This window comes from Diorhabda sublineata, chromosome 2 (genome assembly GCF_026230105.1).
Source record: "Diorhabda sublineata isolate icDioSubl1.1 chromosome 2, icDioSubl1.1, whole genome shotgun sequence".
Classification (NCBI taxonomy): Eukaryota; Metazoa; Arthropoda; class Insecta; order Coleoptera; family Chrysomelidae; genus Diorhabda; species Diorhabda sublineata.
Window position 1 is genome coordinate 3518061 of NC_079475.1, and position 23243 is coordinate 3541303.

The 23243-nt window shown below is 31.9% G+C and overlaps 1 protein-coding gene across 2 annotated transcripts in view; it reads left to right on the plus strand.

The window, feature by feature from the left end:
• LOC130453101 (transferrin-like) overlaps positions 1 to 23243 on the plus strand; it is a 65528-nt gene that overhangs the window by 23488 nt on the left and 18797 nt on the right. For both annotated transcript variants that reach the window (XM_056792698.1, XM_056792699.1), the window contains exons 4-8: positions 1111 to 1398; positions 4781 to 5045; positions 9669 to 9850; positions 17572 to 17821; positions 22968 to 23116. In XM_056792698.1, the coding sequence (XP_056648676.1) occupies positions 1111 to 1398; positions 4781 to 5045; positions 9669 to 9850; positions 17572 to 17821; positions 22968 to 23116 (1134 nt within the window). The remainder of the gene's footprint in view (positions 1 to 1110; positions 1399 to 4780; positions 5046 to 9668; positions 9851 to 17571; positions 17822 to 22967; positions 23117 to 23243) is intronic.

Below are 23243 nucleotides of genomic sequence, written 5' to 3' on the forward strand. Positions count from 1 at the left end.
ATTAGAGTAAATTTTCCACTAGAACCGAAAAATATGTAAAGAAAAACTGAAATCAGATGACAAAGCTATTCAAGATTTTATACGTAGGACAATTTATAGTTGATATAAGGATTGCGAAATTAGAAGTAACACAGCAAAAGAAGATAAGAATGTGGTATCACACTTTTTACAACTCGTCATAATCCAATCAAATGATGATTCTAGTTCAGACGATTCTGACTACCATTATTATTTACAAAGATACTTTGGAATTGGAATGTTTTTTTTCTTTTGCTTTATTTGCAAAGAATTTATTTTCCTTTATGGTTTTTGCTTTGAAATTTGTTTTTCCATAAAAAAACGAATGGGGTACAAAAAGGGCTCAGTTCACGTCTGGTACCTTGTTTAAGCCAAACTCTCTTACAGGCAGGTACATTTTACTCGCCTATTTACATTACATAATTTAATATTCAGTTGTAAAAAGTTAACGAGGTATAATAATGATTTTTTCCAAGTTCTGTGTAGGACTACAATTAAGTGCAGTATTTATAAAAATAATAAATTTATAAAATGAGGTATCTACGCCTATCCTAGATCAAACAAAATTGTCGGCAAGGGTTTTTATAATCTGCAATCGATATTGGAAGAACTATACTGTTTTCTTTTGTGAGTTTGAAGTGATTCTCAACAGTTTTCTCTCTTGGAAGTTATTAATTTTGCAAATTGTCAAATGTGTCAATATCAAGTTGTAAAGAAATTTTTGGTTTTCGTGTATCTATCAAATTTTGATGAAGGTGAAAATCTAACTATATATTGACATAAAACACGTTATTCATTGAATTATTTTATATATTTTTATACTGGAAATGATTATTTGGAGAATAATTTTTTTCTCATAACTTACAATTATAGTTTTTATAAAATATGTGTTATTAACTTTTTGATGCTGAACTAAAAAGTGCAACTTGAAAATATCTTTCTAATATTGTTATGTTCCAAATAAAAGTATCGATATATTATAATATGAACAGGCTTAAGTTCAAATCTGGGATGTCGTTGAATGTATTTGGTGTTACTCTTACAACTTATTAATAAACTGGGAAAGTGTAAAATATTTTTTTTATTTTTTAGAAAAATCTCCTTATCAAACAGTTGTGGTGGTTCGAAAATTTTATAATAACAGTTTTGAAAACTTGAGAGGAAAACGTCTATGTCATCCTGGTTTTAAACACGACGAACTTGTAACAAAATTTGTTTTAAACGAATTGGAAAATCGAATAATTGATGGAAATACTACATTTTGTAATGATTCTACTTCTATTTTGGAAAAAAAACTGGGTGTGCTGAGTAATTTTTTTGGTAAAAGTTGTCGTCCTGGTCCATGGACAGATGGTGATGATGGGTTGGATGCACGACTCAGTAAGTTTATGTTCATTATTTATGTGTGCGAATACATTACAACCCATCATAATTCAATCAAAGGATGACTCTAGTTCAGACGATTAAGATTATTTATAAAGATACTTTGGAATTGAAATGTTATTTTTTTCTTTTGTTTTATTTGCAAAGAATTTATTTCTCTTTATGGTTTTTGCTTGAAATTTCGTTTTCCACAAAAAAAAGTGATTGGGTATAAAAAGGGTTCAGTTCACGTATCCTGTTTAAACCAAACTCCCATATAGGCAGATACATTTTACTTGTCTATTTACGTTTTATAATTTAATATTCAGTTGTAACAAGTTAACGAGGTATAATAATGATTATTGGAAGAACTATACCTATTTTGCACTGCATTACATTTATTTTCAATTTCTCTCATTAACTGTCAAAATATTCTTACATAATATGTTTAATTCTTACATAACATATTAAATAATATTGTTACTATGTTTATAACAATACACAATTCTGGATTTTAAAGTTTTTTCACAGATTCTTCAATTGCTAACAAAGTTTACCTTATTCTTACAGAGGTCCAGAACTAACATTTAACAGCATATAAGAGTTGTAATAATACATGATTTATTGAAACAAACATTAGGAAAACGCAACTATTTTTTTAAAAAAATTCTAAAACTGAACATGAAGTGCCAATTTTCAAAAAATTATATAGAAATTAAGAAAGTCCACTTGTTTCTTTTTCAATATTAAGCTTTGTTCTATACTTGGATTTCATCACTGCAACAGCAGAGAAACCACACTCGTATTTCCCTGCAATTTAAGCCAATCTTTTTTTCATTTCTTCTTTCAGGGTTAAATTGTTTTCTGGTAGAATCTGGTACCAAAATGAAAACACACAACATAAAACGAATAATCTCCATTCTTCAAACTTTTATCTCAAAGCATAAGTTTCTTCTTGAATGCTTCAACTTTACTAGTCATTTGAAAAATATCTGTATTGATCCCCTGCAAAGATTTGTTAAGAATATTCAAACGTTCACAAATGTCTGCTAGGAACGCCTGTTTAAGGAGAAAACTTTCATCTATAAACTTATCAGCAACATTATTTTCTTCACTCAGAAGTGAGTGTGGAGTTCTTGTCTCAGTTCTAACACTCCTAGCAGACAATTGCCGATAGATTACCATATTGCGCACTGCTCTGTTACAAAAGCGATGAGCTTTGAGAAAAAAACGAAACCTCATTGGTCTGACAGCGCGCCACTGGTTAAAGTTTTTCCAAACTTTGTTTATGTCAAAATATTGGTCATAAAATTTGAAAAAAAAATTTAAAGGTGTTTTGAGTTATTGCAAGTTTTTGATTTTGTTAGCTGTACGTGCAAAATGCTGTGAAGCTCCGGCTTGGTGATGTAGGCACTATGTGCCCTCAAAGAACTAAGGGCCAATAATTTCATTGTTAATGATACCAGTCCAAACTTTCACTTTTTTTTAAGATATTGAGTGTGAGCCTCACATATCCAGTGATGATTTTCTCTGCTCCAATATCTACAATTTGTTAATCGTTCCGATTAAATGAAACGTCGCTTTATCGTAAAAAACTATTTTGTTCATGAACTGCAAATTTGCAATCATTCTGTCCATCACCAATTCACAGAATTCTTGCCTCTGTCAGGATCATCTTCATTTAAATCCTGAACCAACTGAACTTTGTAAGGGTAGTTTTTTCGTTATACAAAACTCTCAAAATAGATGATTCTCGAGTTATCTTATGCAGATTTTCCTCAATCTCCAGAAGTACATCTTACTTTTTTCATAAGTAGATTGAACATTTCTACCAGTATTTCCACTACTTTTTACATGTCGATTTTACGAAACTTTTTTTCAACTTTGCTAACTGAGGACTGCGAAATTTGTTGACCAGGGTATTTTTTATTAAAAATTTCACAAACCTAATTTTGAGTTCTTGTTTTATTACCACAAACAATTATAATTAAAATGTCTATTCTTTGAGTCTCGGACAAATGAGCCATAATTAAATCTAATACGCACACAAATATTATACCGACGTCTTTTAGTAATGGCCGGCTAGATCCCCCAATTGGACTCTACTCGATCAATTCTTATGGGGTTATTTAAAATCTAAAGTATATTTTAATATACCAGATAATATTGCGGATTTGAAAGTTAGGATAACGGAAGAAATTAACAAAATAACCCCTGAGATCGTACAAAATGTTTTACGAGAATTCTAAAACCGCCTTGGGTATTGTCAAGAAGTGAATGGTGGTTCCTTTGCCCTGAGGGAAATACTTCGATTTGTCTGGTCAATGTAAGAAAGACGGCAATCTAGCAATCTAAGAAAGGGATTTCATACACTCTATGGTGTTCATTGGATATTTTGCCTTTGGCGAATCTGATTAGGTTTGCAGATTGTACGAATATCGAGGGGTTTTAAGATTCTGCAAACTCCGTCTTCTACATATTTAAAATGCCTTCAAATGATTCTCAAAATCAGTAGAGGCTGGTGGAGGACTTGAAGATAAAAATTTGTGGATGCTCCTACAGATTTGTGATTTGTTGTAACCATTCTAAATAATGTTTATTCCAAAAAATTGATTTCTGATGGCCGACTGGTTTCGTCAGTAAACGAGATGGATCGTGATACAAGTGTATCAGTGTCGTCTTTTTGGGTAATGAAAAAGAGAGCAAAGGTGGCAAATTGTTTCTCTCCCTCACACAACAATAACACGAAAAAACATGAATTGAGTAATTAGCAATTACTCAATGACTTCATCACACCAACCTGGAGTTGTCATTACATAAGGCTCCCTTTTTCACAGCAGTTTCCATTCTTTTCTATCCTGTATCTTATTCCTCGATTCTCCCCTGCCATTGTTTATTGGTATCGATAAATAGAATTCACTAACCTTCAATTTATAATTTGATGCTCCATATAGAATTCCCAAGTTTCTTCCCCAGGCTACCATGATACTACACCACTTCATATAACTCCAATCCTAGGGAATAAACTGCTAAATTTTGTATTCCAGTACTCAAATTTATTCTTATAAAACCTTCATTCCAGATATTTTTTCAAGTTTTCCTAAATTTTCTTGAAATTCAAAAAATAATTTTCCCCCGTTCTCAATCACTTCCCAACTGTTTTTGGTTTATTCAACAACCACCGTTTTCAAGTATAATTTTTCAGAAACCACTAGTTTTTTAATTTATGGTCCCTCTCAATAGTTCATTTATTAAATATTTATTAATATTTTGATGCTTAGACGCTTCACTCTAAATCTGAATTAAAATACAAATCAGTAACTATAAGAAGTATGTCAGAAGAAATATGTTTTTCTATATAAAGCAAAAGCGACATTATATAATTATTTTTTTTTTGTAGAAGAAAAATATTCTAACTTATGTGAACTCTGTGGCACTCAGAAATGCGAAACTGAGTATAGAACACCTTTCAACGATACCTTGAAGTGTCTTGTTCAAAATGGAGGAGATGTAGCTATCTCCAGCCTTTCTGATGCCTTAATATTTTTTAATAGCTCGGACAATGCAGAAAACTTCCAGTACTTATGTCCTAATGGTTCTGCTAGTAGTTCGTCAGCTCCTTGTACATGGACAAACCAATTGAATAGGCTTATAATAACAGAAAAGTAAGTTGATATATACTACCTTCAATTAAATAATAAACAAACTTAAAAACGTGTGTGCTTCGATTAATAACTTGAGACGTAATACTTATCACGTTACTGAAAATATATTTTCCTATGCTCACTTATGGAAATGATAGATTGCTCACTCATTTTCCTAAGGAAGTAGCTTATTTCACACATATACTAAAAAATAACAAAACATACATGTATTGAAATGCTTCTTTTTCTTTTGTTATATACGGTCTCGAACGATAGAGGCGAATACGCGACTACAATATGAATCTGGCTGGGTGCTGATAGGCAAAAGGCCAAATTTAAGAAGACTGAAGAAGTAGACAATATGATTTTTTTGAGGTTATATTAGTGTTCCGACTAAGTGAAACAAATAGTGTATCGTTCTCTCTCTCTCTCCTCCGTGCGCTTCAGTTATTATTTTCCCACTACTGATATTTTAGAGAATTTTCAAGCATGTGCAGTACAGATAAAGTGTCTCGAACGATAGAGAAAATGAATATTGTCGGCACCATAACGTAGGGACGTTTTTTCCTATACCAACTGTCCATTTAGTAGTATTACATATATGGTTTACAACATGTATGGTATTTATTAATTAATGATAATTAAGTGTTATTACTGGGAAATATATAATGTAGTCGAATTAAAATTCATTTTCCATAGTGAAGGAAAACATTAAAACTATTTTGATTTTCCTAACAGGTAAGTTGAAAGCTTAAAAAAATCTTTCATAATCATTCTTTTCAAATAACAAATATTTTGTAGGATTTTTAATTTTTTGGCACACGTGTTAAATACTTTCCAACACATGTGATATTGTTTAATTAATTGACTTTCGTATTAAAAAAATACGTTTTTTACGTAGTCGTAGGAAAAATAGTGTACACAATTCGTTGGAAAGTGTATTACGTTACGATTCATCACTCGCCGCTACGCGACTCGTATAAAATTGTAACTAGTGCTAAATGTATTACTTTCCAAGCTCGTTGTGTAATATACTATCGAACATTATCGCGTTTGGATGCACTAGTTGCTGATACAAAAGTAGATGTGTGACTGAGTGTGTGAAAAACTTGTTATACATCGAATAGACAGTCATCTTTTTTCTATTTTTTCTTAGACCTCTTTATATATTTTGAAAAGGCTAAAATAAGTCGAAACGTCAAATTTTCATGTTTTTAAAAAATTATAAAAAACTTACATTGAATCAGAAGAGACCTATATATATGAATTCTAACGAAGTCTTTGCCAGCTGAAGTATGAGGGTTTTCTTATTGGGAACGTGGCAAACACCTAATTAATTCTTGTCAAAAATTGGAATTCATGGGATTCAAAGCTCAATATTTAAAATGACGTTTGATAGAAATATTGATTAATTGTACTTATAATCGAAAGCGTTTGCTTATTATTTGACTTATCTTTCACAATAATAAAACATTCATATTCGTTAAACACGTACATATTTCTGTTTTGATTTAAAAGTATTTGTTGGGTTAGGTTATGCCGTTGTTAGCGGGAGCTCACAACACGTGTTTATTTACATCAGAGTTAAAACTGTCTTTTCAGTTCTTAATTAAAATTGGAATCATAAATAAGAATTTATCGTACTATTATTATTATTATATTCGATTGCCATCTTGCAGTCCTATTGCGGATCTGTGGATAAAATAAAAAAAAGTAAAAATCGCGATAAAAAATAGGGGTTGATCGTAGAAATGTGAAAAATTGAGAGTAATATGATTTTTTTTATGTCATTTGAACTCATAACAAAATAAAAAATCTTGACAAAAGTTTTTTATAATTAACAAATTAAAAATAGAGGTTGAAAATTTAGAGTTTTGTGTATTTTTAAATTCAGTTTCATAAATAATTTTATCTAAAATAAAAAAATTTAGGGGTGGACTAGTCGTAACATATAAGGGGGATGAAAAATAGATTCTCAGACCTATCCTATATGCACACAAAATTTCATGAGAATCGGTCAAGCCGTTTCGGAGGAGTTTAACTACAAACCCCGTTACACGAGAATTTTATATTAATATGTATATTAGATAATGAAATTACCATTGGTCTCCATGAAATATTATCTACTTCCAAGATGATGGCAAATCATTTTGATAAAATTATTATTGGGAAACAATCATGAAAGTGCACTTTTCCACACCAGGACATTTTTAGTATATTTATTTATGACAGGAACGAGAGGAAACCATAAAATATTAACCTTAGAGATATTCGTCAATTTTTTTTTAAATTATCAACATATACGAGTATATATTGAAAGATTCTTAGTCTACAAAAGAACCAAACAGAATTTCAATGTTAAAATATTTTAATACTTAACATATTCTCCTCTTAATTGGATATATTTATTACAGCGAATCTGCAACGTCTCTAGACCTTTAAAAAAATGTTTCTTCTTGTTCTGCAATGCTCCAATGAAAAATTCAGTACTTCAGATATCCATTTTAGCCCAATTCGACGGTCTGATAAAATCATGTCATGAACTGCATCGATATTTTCGGGGACTGACACAGAAACTGGCCTTCCCGATTGGTCATCATCTTAAATGAAAAATTTACCTCTTTTGAAGCTTGGAGTTCAATTTTTCACGGTCCCATACGAAGGACATTGATCACCAAGGGTATTAAGCATATAGTTGTAAATCTGCTTACCTCTTAACCCTTATAAGACAGGTTCTTGATGATGGCTCGATACTCCAATTTTTTGATTTTCACAATTTCGATGGACCTCTTTTTTTCTTTTAATGTACTGCTTAACTCTTGTTTACTTTTTTGACGTCAAACTTATAAATAAGTCAAATAAGTTATTGTTTGTTGCTATGGTAACGCAATATTTCATTTATGCATAGAACTAGTCTAAGATAATTAGATATCAATACGTCCTCGTATAAGTAATAATATAATATGATATAATGCATTCACACTACACTCTTTGAGTACTCCCTTCTGTAAATTTATTAGCATCAAAATTTACCAATATCAATACAAGGGTGTTTGTTGAGTACAAAACATTCGCATTTTTAAAGATAATTGATTGAATTCAAAATTTTATTTCTGACATATCACAACCATAAATTGTATATCTTTCATCAGTCACAATAGTCTATTACATAATTCTGATCCTATGACCTAACCTGCACAAGAAAATGATAATCACCAAGCCCCAAAAGTATTTTTTGTTCTTCATGAAGCGCTTTTTATAAAGTATTATTGTCAACAGTTTCTGTTCGCATATTTGGCAATAACTTGAAATCTTCTTTAACAATGGCACTCCTGAATGCAGGAAGCCAAAGTAGATTTATGACGTGCGGCTGAGCAAACAGATTAAACCTCGAATTATGAAATATCGATATAAAAGTTTATGGCTTAAACTAGACTGAGTCTGCAGTTGAAAGTAAAAGTGTTTTAGGCGTGCAGTCGCGTCTAAACAATTTCAACACTAAACTGTCCCGTCTAGTAATTACAAATACCAGCAAATCTTAAATTAAAATTTTCAAATGTTTACTTGCCAGATGTTGATAATCTTATAGGCGCTGATCATTTCTGGAATATTATATGCATTGGAAAAGTGAAATTAGCAAATCAAAACGCAATTTTACAAAAGAGCAAATTTGGATGGATTATTTCTGCCGCTCGTTTCATCGAATGAAACTCATGTGATTCAGTGCAACTTATCAACCCGATTTTGGGAGATTGAGGAAGTTTTGAACGGATTAGTAATTTGTGAAACACATTTTTAGAAACTTTTCAACGTAACGTGAACGTGTCCTTTCTCTGCAATATTATTTCATATTTTGTAACAAAATTAAAATGTAAAATTTGCTAATATAAAACTTAACACCTCTTGATCAGCTTAACTTTGCTATTAAAAAAGCGCAAAATATACTAAAACCAGATTTAAAAGGCCATTTAATTTGGTCAAGTAGTAGTGGCAAGTGCCAAGTGTTTTTTAGAAAGCAAGTAAAATAGAAAATAGGTAATGTATTTTAGGGTTTCAACCTCACATTTAATTATTCTATGCAAAAAGGCCTGCTTATTTAAAAAATCTAGGTGTTTACCTGTAATTTTTTAAAGGAATGATAAACAACAAACAACTACAAAGCACTACTAATTGAAACCGAATAACAGGACGAGTAAATTATATACAATATATATTTACCTCTTTCCGACTTCATGAGTGAAATCGGGCAACATCGGAAAAAAACTGCCAATAATAAAGTATCAATATAAACGAGACCGCTTATGTTCAAGTTCTAATTTAAACCATGCAATAACCGCGTACGTTGCCACTTCATTTAACAAAACATGTTACACATGTCTACACAATAAGAATACGGAAAACTTGTAAGCAGGCCAATGTTGTAAAAATGTAGTGAACAAAAGGTTAGAGATTATGACTGTTGCTCAAAGAGGTTGAAGAATGTCATTTATATTGGTGAGATTCAGGATATATGAATATTTACGGAATTTATTCCATTTTTCACTTTGTAAAATTTTTGTTTCACATTTTTTGTCATATATTTCTCTTAATAAACTTGTTAAATTAATCCACAAAGAAAATAGTAAATAGATCAATATTTTTTAGGAGTGTTACCAAAGAGCTGGAGGATTTTCTGACAACTAATATGCCACATCACTTGAGTCCACTCACAAATCAAACAATTATGAGAACTAATTTAGAAGATTCGATACAATTAGTCCTGAAAATGAGTAAAGTCGATCAGATCTCTTTTATTGAACCTGTCGCACTCACAGCTTATGTAAAAGGTAACAATAAACCTAAATACTCAATTTTTCGTTATAGGTGTACTTTAATCGGTATTTAAAAGATATTTTGAGATCATGAATCGTATTTTCATGTAAGAGTTGATTGAGATACTTTTCTGTCGACCGTATATTTTCCTAAAGTCGAGGAAAAAAGTTTACAACTTTTATTTTATTTATTAATCATCATTTTTATATTTATATACGTCTATAGTCAAAAAATTAGAATTATTAAAACTAAAACTTGTATATTTTTGTGAGTGTAAGCTTACTTTGCAACTTTAGATTTTTGTCACAGAATTTATTTCAGCGTCGGCAGAACGAGTAGTATGACAAATCTGTGTTGCAATTTTATAAAGACTCTTTTTAGTTATATTAACTTTGTTGTGTAACGAATTCTCAATATATCCTTCTGTCAGAGCAGTGGATTTCCAACCACCAAGTCGCTAAATAGTTGAAAAATCTGCACCTCTGTCTGAAAGTTTCGAGGCGGAATAACGCCGGTAACAATGTCTGTATAGATATGCGACTACTCCAATTTCAAAATGTTGCTATTATAGACACATCTTCGATAATGTATTTACACCAATTGGATAGTTAGAACATTTTCCATTTTTATAAAAAATAAAAAAGCATTTGTTTTGGTTATGTATTGAACACAATGAGATTAGAGTTTAATTAAACTGAGAAGGGTTTTTTTGTTCGTTGCCTATTTGGGTAAATATCCTGTTTTTGTAACGAATTCTCAATATATCCTTATGTCACAGCAGTGGATTTCAAAATTGTTGCTATTATAGACGACATCTTCAAAAATGTATTTTCACTAATTGGATAGATAGAACATTTTCCATTTTTATAAAAAATAAAAAAGCATTTGTTTTGGGTATGTACCTGCCTCAATGAAATATAGCGTTTAATTAAACTGAGAAGGGTTTTTTGTTCTTTGCCTATTTGGGTAAATATCCTGTTTTTAGAACAAATTCTCAAATATATCCTTCTGTCGAAGCATTGGATTTCCAACCACCATTGCTCCAGATACTCCGAAAATTAAGGCAACTTACAAAATCATTGTTTCCTTAACTACTGAAATTTTAACTTTTTGAAATTAACCTTTATCACTGAAAACAAGTTGTCAGAAGCATCAGAAATAAATGCTTGTACATGTTCTTTATCCAGCACTTTTGACTTCTTCCGTTATATCCTTCTTTTTTCCTTTTGATCAACATTACTAATTTATTGGATTTGTTAATATCTTTATTATTTCTCTAATTCAACGTCAATTGAAGCAATGCAATATCTGAGAAGTATGCCAACAATCCCGTCTCTGTATAATGCTTTGCTTGCTTCACTAGGAGCAAAACCAATTATTGGGACAACCTACAGGCAAAGACTCTTCTGGGAAACTAACCAGAAAAGATCTGCTGAATGTATCAACCTAAGTAAGAACAATCTACGAATACTAATAGGATTTCTAGCGAGGAACTGTCGCCTCAACTAGAGGATGAAACCTCTATCCACATTCTCTCGAAGTGTGAAACACTAAGGAATTCCAGAGCACTACACCTGGAAGCGTATGAAATAGAAGACGAAGATCTCTGGCAATTAAAGCCATCCCACATTCTAGACTTTTTAAAAGGAGTGGGATTGATGGATCAGCTGTAAACACAGCGTTTTCCAGTATTGCAGCAAGTAAGGGGGACACAATAGATCCTTTGGGTCGCAGTATAGACGAGAGCCGAAATCCATACATCCATACATTGTTTCGCTATAAATTCGGCATAAGATTTTTCATACAGACTTCTCCTCTTTTCTGTTGGTAAACTTAATGATGCTGAATTAATACTTTCTGTCAGTTCCGGTGGAAGTAATGTAAAATTTTTATCCGCCTCTATGTATTGGGAGAATTCAATACTAATCACCACCAACTTTGACAATTATTAACACGAAACACTAATAATGACAGTAAACAGCGTTTTGTTTTATTTTGTTGATTTCCTTGGATACATCAAAATCGTTCATTAACAAAAAAATCATCCATTAATAGGGGGCAATAATGTATAATTATGAATGATTTTGAGAACGGATATGAATACATGGTCGACGAAAAAATATTGATTATATCTGATAAATGGTAATCGTTAATAACTACATATTAAATATTCTTGTAAGCTTATTATGGTGGTTTTAGTTTTCAACATTTGCTTTTCATTTTAATGTTTTTCTCATCTATTACTGTTTTCAAATATTGAAAACCTTTTTTCGCTTCTTATCCAACACTTTAATACTCCTTTTTCTTTTATTTATTTCCCTTTGAAATTCTAAAATTATTCTTCATCACATATTTACTTTATTGTAGATTCTTCTCCAGTCTTTGTTACTTATTCATCCATTCCAAATCTTTTATCAGCTTTCTCTAGATCTAGGAAGAATTCTTCCTTATTTTTTCTCATTTCGTAGTCAAGTTGACTACGGATATTAGAATATTTTAAAATTTTCGGTATATTCAGTATTTTCAGTATTGGAGAAAGTTTTATGAAACATACGAATATCGTCTCTAAAGTTCTAACACCGATTTAATAAAAAGTGTTAAAGTGTCAACGACCAAAAAAACTGCTTTTTATATATCTCAATAATAATACATACATTTTTTTCAAAATTTATAAACAGGTCGATATCAAAATTTTTGACTCAGTTGTCTAGAGATGTATCTTCCGATTTTCAACTGATTAACATTCAAACATCAAAAAGGCATGCTAAACGCGATGCTAAAACTTAAGCGACGATATCTACTTTATTAAACCAACTTCCAATCTACTTGTGTAGATTTCGAAATGAATTTGAGCAAACTTTTACCAAGTTGGAATTTCTGGTGGTTGATGATATTCATACTGAACACACTGTTAACACATTGTGAGTGTTGGTGTAGTGGTAGTGTAAAAAGTGTGTTAAGATGTTAACTGTTCAATTGGATTCCAATTCCACCAAAGTGAAGTGGAAATGTGTGTTTTTAATCAAATTTATTGCTTAGGCTATGGTCTTTTATAAACGCCGTCTGCCACGTACAGCGTCACGGTGTACGCCGCGTCACGATGCTTACTATAGAAATGTACCGTTGTGGTCTGGATAAGCTAACGTTAGCGTGCAGTTTACCTTCAGTCTCTGAAGACGATAACTTGGTTATCGAAACGCGCGTCAGACAGTGTAATTGTTAGTGTTGGTGTAAACAGTATATTCAGTATGAATATATCCAACGATTCCAGAAATTCCAAGTTAGATATGTTTGAACTGTTCTTGATGGACACGAAAATATTCAATAAATTTAGTATTGTTGTCTGTTAAGTATTTCATTATCAAAATCTGGAAACATTCTTCTTTCTTCCTCTTCATACATAATCGGTGCCTTGTTGCTCCGATTTTTCTTCATATGCGGTCGTCTTGTACCTCCTCTTCAAGTAATATAAGCGCCGCCAAAAGTGTCGAATTTGTATCCATTTTATATCACACGACAACATTCTAGCACTCTTTGTCGACTACTATACCTTACAGATGAATTTACGTTTTCATCAAATTAAATTCTTCTTCTTCTATCTTTTCTATGGGCAATTCTGATTCTCCTCAGTATTCTCATCTCAGCTGTTTCCAGCATTCTTTGTGTTTTGGACATGTCCAGTCGCCTTTCTGCTGTGTATGTCATTATTGGTCTTACAACAACTTTGTAAATTCTAGTTTTAGTTTCCGTTCTAATATGTTTGCTTCTCCATATTTTATTATTGAGGCATCCTGCTGCTCTATTGGCTTTCTGTATTTGTTTTTTTTTTACTTCTGATTCTACATCTCCATAGCTTGATAGTGTGTTGCCTAAGTAGTTAGTTTCCATAATCTGTTCAATGCTGGTACCGTCAATTTCTATCTTACATCTAATCGCTTCTTTGCTAATGACCAGTGTTTTAGTTTTTTAGAATGAAATCACCATGTTTAGCTTCTTTGCTACTATGTTAAACTTTTAGACCAATCTTTGTAGGTCGTCTTCACTTTCTACTATGAGGTTAGCAACATCTGCATAGCCTTTCCTCCTTTTCACTGCCTTTATTATTTCATCCATTATGAGATTAAAAAGTAGGGGGCTTAAGGAATCTCCCCGTGCCTATGTTTATTTCCTCTGTAAATTGTCCATCTATTCTAAACTGTATTTTGTTGTCCTTATATATGTCTGATGATATCTAATGGTATTTGTCTATTATATACACAGCAAACCACGTCTTTTAATCTAACTCTGTCAAGTCAATTAAGCAAATGAACGCCGATCGATTATATTCTAGCTAGAGCTTTCTCTGTGATTTGTCTAGTTACAAATACTGCGTCTGTACATGATCTCCCACTTCTGAAACCTTGTTGTTCGTCCTCAAAAGATATTCTTTGATTTATTAGTTGGATTAAAATTTTGGTTGTCATTTTTAGAGTAGTGTTTAAAAGATAAGATTCCTCCATAGTTTTCCAGTATACTTGTTTTTCATTCTTCAGGTACTTTTTTGTATTTTAATATTTTGTTAATGAACAGTGCCAACTGCTCTGTCATTGCTTTCCCACAATTTGTTGAAAGTTCATTAGCTACTCCATCACTGCCTGTAGCCTTTCGGATTTTTAGTTTTCTCTGAGTGTCCTCTGTTGTGAGTTGGTTTTGTGAGTACAATCTTTTTAGGTATTCTATCCAGGTTTTTATTCCTATATGTTTTACTTCTACTATTTCTTTCATTTCTTGCCTCTGTCCTCTTATAAATCTCCACATTTCCTTTTGTAATCCGTAGAAGTCATGTTTTAGATCTTTTGAGAAGCGTTCCCAGTGGTTGTCTTTAGTCATTCTGACGAACCTCTGCGTCTCCTTGCGAATCCTCTTATAGTTCTCAGATGAGGGTGGTATTTTGTTTTTCATATATTCCGGGTACGCTTGTTTCTTTTCTTTACATTTTTCTTTTATTTCCGTACAGAACCATGGCGTTTTCTTTTTGAGATGTTTATTTTTATCCACTGTTTCTTCGCCGAGAGATTCCTTTGCGGCTTTTAGAATGTAAGTTTTTATTTTTAGCTAGCTATTCTCTATTCCATCACAATCCGTGATTCGATTGCTCTCGATTGCTTTATTAAGTCTAATTTCATATAGGTACTTTGGTACTTTGTGGAATCATCTTGTAGGCTTTCAACGTATTTTTGTGATGTATTGTGATGGTGTGTTCTTATTGTAAATTGATTTTACCATTCTTATTTTTCCCGTGATTAATGTGTGGTCACTCCCTACTTCTGCCGAAGTTAGTGCTCTTATATCTAAAATTTTTGACGGGTGTATTTCTCTATTGGTTAGTAAATAATGGATCATGGTTCTATGTTCTCTTGTGTTTTCAAAGGTATATTTGTACTGGTCTTTATGTGGGAAAAATGTATTATTTATGCGTAATTCATTTTTATTTCATAGATCTATTAAAAGGTCCCCATTTTCATTCCTTACATCTTCGTTGAATCGATGTTTTATTCCTGGGATGATGTCATTTCCAATTCGAGCATGGAAGTCACCCAAAACAATCATGCACCCGTTTGATGGCATATCAATTGTTGTTGTCTGTAGGTCATCGAAAAATCTCTCTCTGATGTTTTTCTTCTATATTATTTTCCTTATCTCATTCTAATTGCAACGATTCTCTCTGATTACGTATTTGCACTCTTCAATCTGGGTAGTTAATCTTTTCTGAACTAATATGGCGACCCCTTCCTTGGTTCTTGTTTCCTTTGGTACGCCACTATATATCATGATGTAGTTATCTAACATAATTTGACCCTTACCTTTGCCTTTTTTCCTCATTTCTTGAAGAGCGCATATGTCTACCTTTGCATCTGTGAGTTCCTTAGTAAGTTCCTGTTCTCTTGTGTTTAAGGATTTAATATTCCAAATGGCTATTCTTATATTTTTTGTTTTCCGTTGGTGCGTTGTCCGGTTCCTTGCATTGGTCATCATTGTTAAATCCGTCCTGTTTATCCGAGGCACAACCTTGGTTCTATGAGCGGTAATGTATTTAAAGTCCTCAGATAGGGTCTGAAGACTTCCTCCTCCTTTTTCCGAGCTTGGAACCGGCAACAGAGTCATTGAGCTACTCACAACCCTGCAGGCTCTTAATAATAGAATTATTATTTCTTCACAACCAATTATCGATATAGTTTTGAAATAGCTACACATCTTTAGAATTAAGGAAAAAGGGAATCCAACTTTGTTGTAGAATTACAGCGGAACAGCTAAGAGATATGAGATTACTTCCGTATAATATATTTAGATATTGTTTAGTTCAATAGGTTATCTAAGTTGGAATTTCTGGAACCGTTGGCGATATTCATACTCAATACAATGTTTACACCACCACTACACCAACACTCACTATTACACTGTCTGACGCCGGTTTCGACAACCAAGTTATCGTTTTCAGAGACTGAAGATAAACTACTCCTAACAGTTAATAACTGTAGTAACTTGTTTTATACTAAATATTACCACCAATAAACCTTATCCCGCGAAAATTAATTCCAACAGGAATATTTACATTTATTTCTTGACTATTAAACTATAGAGTGGGCTGTAAGAAATTTGCCTTAAGGACAAAGGACTACTCCCTTACAGTCCACTCTATAGTTTAGTAGCCAGACAGATAATTTATAAAGGCTACTGTATAGGTTTGAACAAATAGCAACAAGCAAATATCCTTGAATAAAATTAAATCTTTTACAGTATCCAGAGAACCGAGAAGATGTAAACTCGCAATATACGATCAGAGTGTAGAACAAATACAATACAACAAATATCTAGGACAAACAAACAACAAAGGCGTCATTAATATCAGGGTACCTGAGAGATGTAATTTGGCGGAATAAATATATGACTTCTAGGAGCACAGAAAGAATATACAAGACCTGTGCGAGACCAGTAATGACATACGCGATGAAGACCTGAGCAGAGAATACCATAACTAAGCGGCTTGTAAGAACTATTGAAATTCGGCTGAGATCAATAGCGGCACACATTATTTGACCAAAAGAGAAATGATAAAATAAAGGAGATATGTCACATCTAGGATGTAGTGAGATGGGCGAGAAATCGGGAATGGACAGATCACGTGGATAGAATGTCAGATGACATGTTGGCAAAGATTGCAAATGAAGAAAAACCGACCTACAAGATGGTATGAAAGCTGGTCTTCATCATCCCAGCTGCAGCTAGGCAACCATTGATGCAAACGCAGGACTAAGTCCTAACGTACGATGTTGAAAAAGAAGAAGAAGAAGACAGTGTAATTTTGAGAGATTATCATTTGAACAGTCACAATGAAAACCTCCCCGGTATGGTTTTGATACTGATGGAGTGAGAATCCAGTGGAACAGTTATATCAATAATAATTTATTACGAGGTATATGGGAACTCATTGATTAACGATTTTACATTGATATTCCTATGTTCGCATAAATTGACCAGTATTGTGTGTAAAACTATTTCCAATTCTGCAATATCTCCTGTGTTTTAACATATACAATAAAAATTTCAATTATTTTGGAAATAAGGGAATAACTTCTTGTTCCTAAAAAGATAATTTGAATAAGATGCATGAACAATTGTTGATGTTATATTAAATAAAATTAAAATGATTATTGAAATGTTTAATGATATTCATCATAATTTTAAATATTTTTAGCAAGAAGATCTAGTCAGATAATAACAAACAATTCTTTCTGCGACGAACAAATTAACTGGTGTACATCAAATGATGTGGAACATCAAAAATGTCTTTGGCTTCAACAGGCAAGCCTCATTTATGGACTGCAACCTGTTATACAATGTGTACAAAGTCAGGATATTGACCCAATTTCTTGTTTAAGTGATATACAAACTGGAAAGTCAGATCTCGCTTATATAGACTTCTCTTTTGGGTACACTGCTGCAAAGTAAGTATTGATTAATATTTTACATATTTACCAAGTAATATATGTTGTTAGTTTTCATAGCAAACAAAGTCCCAAGTTTTTCAACTTTGTTACATAAGTTGTTATGTTGCCTACATTCAGCTTATAAAACTTGCTACTTATACAGTGTGTCCCTAAATTCGACTGCCAATGCTCTAGGGGAAATTTCTTGGCTGAAACTATGCTTCTCGGGATAAGGAATTAATGTTCGCAAACGCATCCTTTCCAATATACAGGGTGTTGAAGTTTTAAAAATAAAACGAATTTTTGTCGGTAAACTTCAAATGGTGTGATCGATTGTTATTGATACTTTCTGACGATTATCAGATTGATAAACAACTTGTTCTAACATAAATAGATGATTTCTTGTTTTTTTCCAGAGACGTGCAGTAGGGGTCAAGGACCCTTTTTTCACAACAGAATTTTTGAATTCCACTTGTGACCACTTTTGTGATTATTAAGAAAAATACAAAACAGTTTCTTCCTAATCAAATGATGTTCTACAAAATGATTTTTGTTCGTTAAACTACACGTTTTCTATAAAAAAAAGTTATCTTCTACTATGCTAAGCTTATTTTCTGGAAATTTTTAGTTTACATTATTACCATTCAGATAAAAATTTTACACAAACAAATCATACAAAATGAAGAAGTAACCTAAAATTTTCTAGCCCTTTCATTTAAACACGCCTTGACCTTTCGCAGCACTAATAAGCGTACGTTTTGGAAAACACTGGGTGTCTCAGAAATTCAAATTAACTTTGACTTAGAATATTAGGAGGCTTTGGAAGCAACTGTATTGTTGTTAAAATGAAATTGTTTAAGTTTGATGTATGTGACATTTATGTGAATATGTGCATTACAAGATAAATTATATAATATAGATAATATAATAATAAGATAAACATTTAATTTACGGAGAAATTAGAGATTGGCGGAAATAATCTATAGAGAAAGGCTTCCTCATAAACATCTTCCGAGCCGTTCGATTTTTGTCAGTATTGATAGAATATTAAGAGAAACAGGAAGATTTAAGATTAGAAGGAATAACGCCGGACGACCTATATATATATATATATATATATATATATATATATATATATATATATAATATAGAGAATCAACCATTTTCAAGTATGAGATCCCTCAGTCACAGATTGAATACAAATAGACACTCTGTATGGAAAGTTGCGAATGAATAGTTATTGGATCCTTATAAATTCAAAAAGCTACAAGATATTTTACCAAGAGATAATGCGCTTCGCATGGATTTTCTAATTGGTGTCTTCAACAGTATAAGATAATGATAAATTTTCTAAATTAAGATTATTTACCGATGAGGCAATGTATGGGCAGATGAAAAACCTTGCGCTACCTTTACCTATGTTTATCAGCAAAAATTTTCTGTAAATTTATGTGCTGGTTTAGTAGACGATTATATAATAGGACCATACATTCAAAAATTAAACGGAGAAGTTTATTTGTCATTATTAAGGGACATTGACAGGAAGAAGTTCCTCTTCATACCCGACAAAATATGATAATTCAGCATGATGGAGCTTCTGTACATTTTCAGCAAATATATGACTCCATATAAATGTCACGTATAGACAGAACTGTATAGGTCGAGATGGGATAATTGGTTGACCGGCTAGGTCTCCGGATCTTACTGCCCTTGATTTGTTTCTGTGGGGGTATATGTAGTCTCTCGTCTATCAGAATTTGGTAAAACGTTAGGAAGGGAAGTATACAAGCAACAATATACGAAAATTTTTAAAACGCCTAATGTTTTCCGCGACGTACAGTTATCAATGCTGCGAAGAATCAGGGCTTGTGTAAACGAAGGAGTTGGACAATTTGAGAAGTTGCCTCGATTTATTGTGTTTCGCCTATTTTGTATTCCAGATTTTTTAATTAGATATTACATTTTTATTCTGCTTTATTTATTTGAATAGCATTAGTGTTAATTAAGAATTTCTGGTAAACTGTATTAGCGTAGTAGTAGAAGACAACACTTTTGAACAAATATCATTTAGTAGGACACCATTAACATATCGATGTAAGGGGATTCGGAAGAAATTGTTTTGTGTTTTTCTAAATAATCACAAGAACGGTTACAAACTGATATGTCAAATGTTATTACTTCTTCATCAAGGAGTGATGGTAGAATTCAAAAATTAAAAAAAAACATTACATTTTATCCAGTAGTGGAGAATTCAGGGGTAGAAAAAAGGTCATTGCTGCACGCCTCTGGAAAAAATTAGAAATCATCTATTCTTGTTAGAACAGGTAGTTTATCAACTTGATAACCGTCAAAAAGTTTCAATAATAATCGATTACACTATTTGAAATTTATCTACAAAAAATCGTTTTATTTGTAAAACTTCAACACCCTGTATCTTGGAAAGGTTGTGTTTGCACACATAAGTTCCCTATCCCGATAGACATAATTTGATCCAAAAAATTTCCGTTAGAGCTTTGGCAATCGAATTTAGGGACACCATGTATATCTTTAATCTGCTCATCTGTACTGTTGCTATCGTTACTTCCTCAAAGATTGTTGTGTGCATTTGCACTACATCATAGGAGTATTAAAAGCTTTTTTCTTCAACAGTACTACATTAGTCATCGTTATTCTAAGGGCCGTATATAGTCCCGTTCGCATAAAAGTAGCAGGAGACTATAACGATTTCTTGACGCTTCTTCTTGTGCTCAAATTATACTCGACTTGGTATCCTTTTTAACTATAATACATGATTTCGGTATACTACTGCTACTTGTGAAGTCTTATTTATATATTTATGTTGAAAGAGCGTGCCACCTATAACTATTTCTGAACAGTTTATCAGTCTAGGACCATTGTCATTTTTTCTCTCTGATACAGTAGATATCCATCACCAGTTCTTTTTCGTAATTATTTTTCTCTACTTCAGCATTCCAGACCCCCATCATAATTTTAATATCCTTCTTGTATGTTTTCTCTAATTTGTTTAATACTGAATATACTAGAAGTATCAACGTTGTTTCTTTGTTTAGTAAGAAAGCTACTCTTTTATCTTTGTCTGAGTCTATGTCTTCATTTCCTTAGTATGGTAAGGTATAAATGTCTTGTAGATTGTTTTTATCTGCCCCATTCCACTTTTTTCCACTTAGTTCTAGAATAGTTATTTTGTAGTTTCTCATTTCTTTTTGTATTTGATGTATTTTACTCTGTTCTCACATTCCAAGTCGCAACATTAGTGACATTTCTGGTATCCAGTTCATCAATTAATTTCTTTTTACTTTTATTTGTCTTTTTGTATTATCTATTTATATAGTATTCTTCTTGCGATATATATCATTTAAATTTCTATTTATATCTTCTCTCCTATTTTTTTGCAATTTTTTGTTTTCATTTACGTATTGTTTTTGCCAATTTGCTTCTCTAGTTTTCATTGCATCAGTTCGTGTGGTTATTTTTTTTAATAAATATACTATCAGTACAGTTATAGTTCATCTACAAAAGTTACTTTCGTCACTCCCAGACATATTCCTCTGATTTTTTCTGAATAAACTTCACTTTGACAGATTGTAGGTACACTATTAAAATAACAACAAATACACGGTCAACTTTGTTTTGTTGCACTTACGCAAAAATGGACCACAACACAATTCAAAAGTAGATTGGACTAATTTTGGTCTAATAAATATAAACCTACTTTGACCCCAAAAGTAAATTTATGTGTGACATCTCCTAAATAGTCAAAATAGGCTTGACCGATATTGCATAAAAAATTTATTTATTTTTGGGCCGTTTTTCCTATTAACTCAATATTAGTGAAAATTGTAGTTTAGTAATTTATATCATAATCTTATAGACGTTTGTTATATGATCAAATCAGAGACAAGCAATAACCATGATTAATGTTAGCAAGTTTTTTACTGTAAAAATGTATTTACTAGAGTACTCTTCCATTTTATTTGGCAGGGTATTCTGAGTTTTCTAAATTATAGTTTGGTTGATCTAACTTCAATAAATATTGCCCAAACTGAATATACTGTTTTCACCACCAACACTCACAATTACACTGTCTGACGCGCGTTTCGATAACCAAGCTATAGTCTTCAGAGATTAAAGGTAAATAAAAACCTAATGACTTGACTTACCTGTTTTATACTAAATTTGGATAAAGGGTCAATTCCTTACAACCCACTCTATAGTAGTCAAGGAATAAATTCTCAGTCTCCGAAGACGTTAACTTGGTTATCGAAACACGCGTCAGACAGTGTAATGGTGAGTGTTTATTTAGTGGTGGTGTAAACAGTGTATTCAGCATGAATATCATCAACGGTTCCAGAAATTCCAACTTAGTAACTATTGCCTAAGTAAAGAAGTTTGCTGAGTTGCTGGAGCTTAGTTGAATAACTAAATTTATAGATCTATGAGCTGTGGATATATTGGACATCTTGCTCATTTGTAGAAATTTACATCGACCTAAGAATACACAATTATGTGTATAATGTAAGAGATAGGTGATATTAAGATGTAAGCGCCGTAATAAAGTGTAACATGTTTAATTGCTTTGATTCAAGTAAAATTAAGAAGTTAGAGGTTGGTGTCAAATGACTGTCAACTTAACAAACAAATAATTAACGGCGATATTAACTTGAACATAGATTTTGCTTTGCTGTTCCGGAAGTACTGCTTCTTGTGGGCGTCGAATTGTTGAATTTATTACTCGAAATGGCACAGTGTCAAACCAAAAACTGTTGGTTTATTTATGCTTTATTTATATAACAAATTTACCGATATGATAACACAGTTATTGATGTTAGATAAGTTATTGTTTTTCTCCTATAACACATCTTATGCTTATATGACTATGCAGCTATCGAATATTCTATCATTGGACTATTATATAGAACATTTATTCTATGACTTCGGGTTGACTATAATAGCAGCGTACAGCAAAGGGGATGGGACGGTAATAAGTGATTAGTAAATGATTTCCGAAATGAATAAATGCACTTCAGTGTATTACAGTATCAACATCATATTAATTGATCAGTCTATAGCTAGACATTAAGAATTTTGATAATGTTTACATAATACTTTCTAACGATATTTTTTTGATGAATTAATGTTTCAGAAAAGACTTAATTGGTATTGCTTACCCTGAAATAAATCCAGAAAACTTAGCAACTATTGTAATAGTCATCCGAAATGACACCACCAATATCAAAACTTTGAAAGATTTGAAAGGAAAGTCCTCCTGTATTCCACAATACGGCGGTAAAGGTATTTTTTCCAGTTTTCATTATTGTTTAACAATTCTATAGTTTTTTTGAAAACCTATATATATATATATATATATATATATATATATATATATATATAATTCAATATTCAATTAATACATATTTCT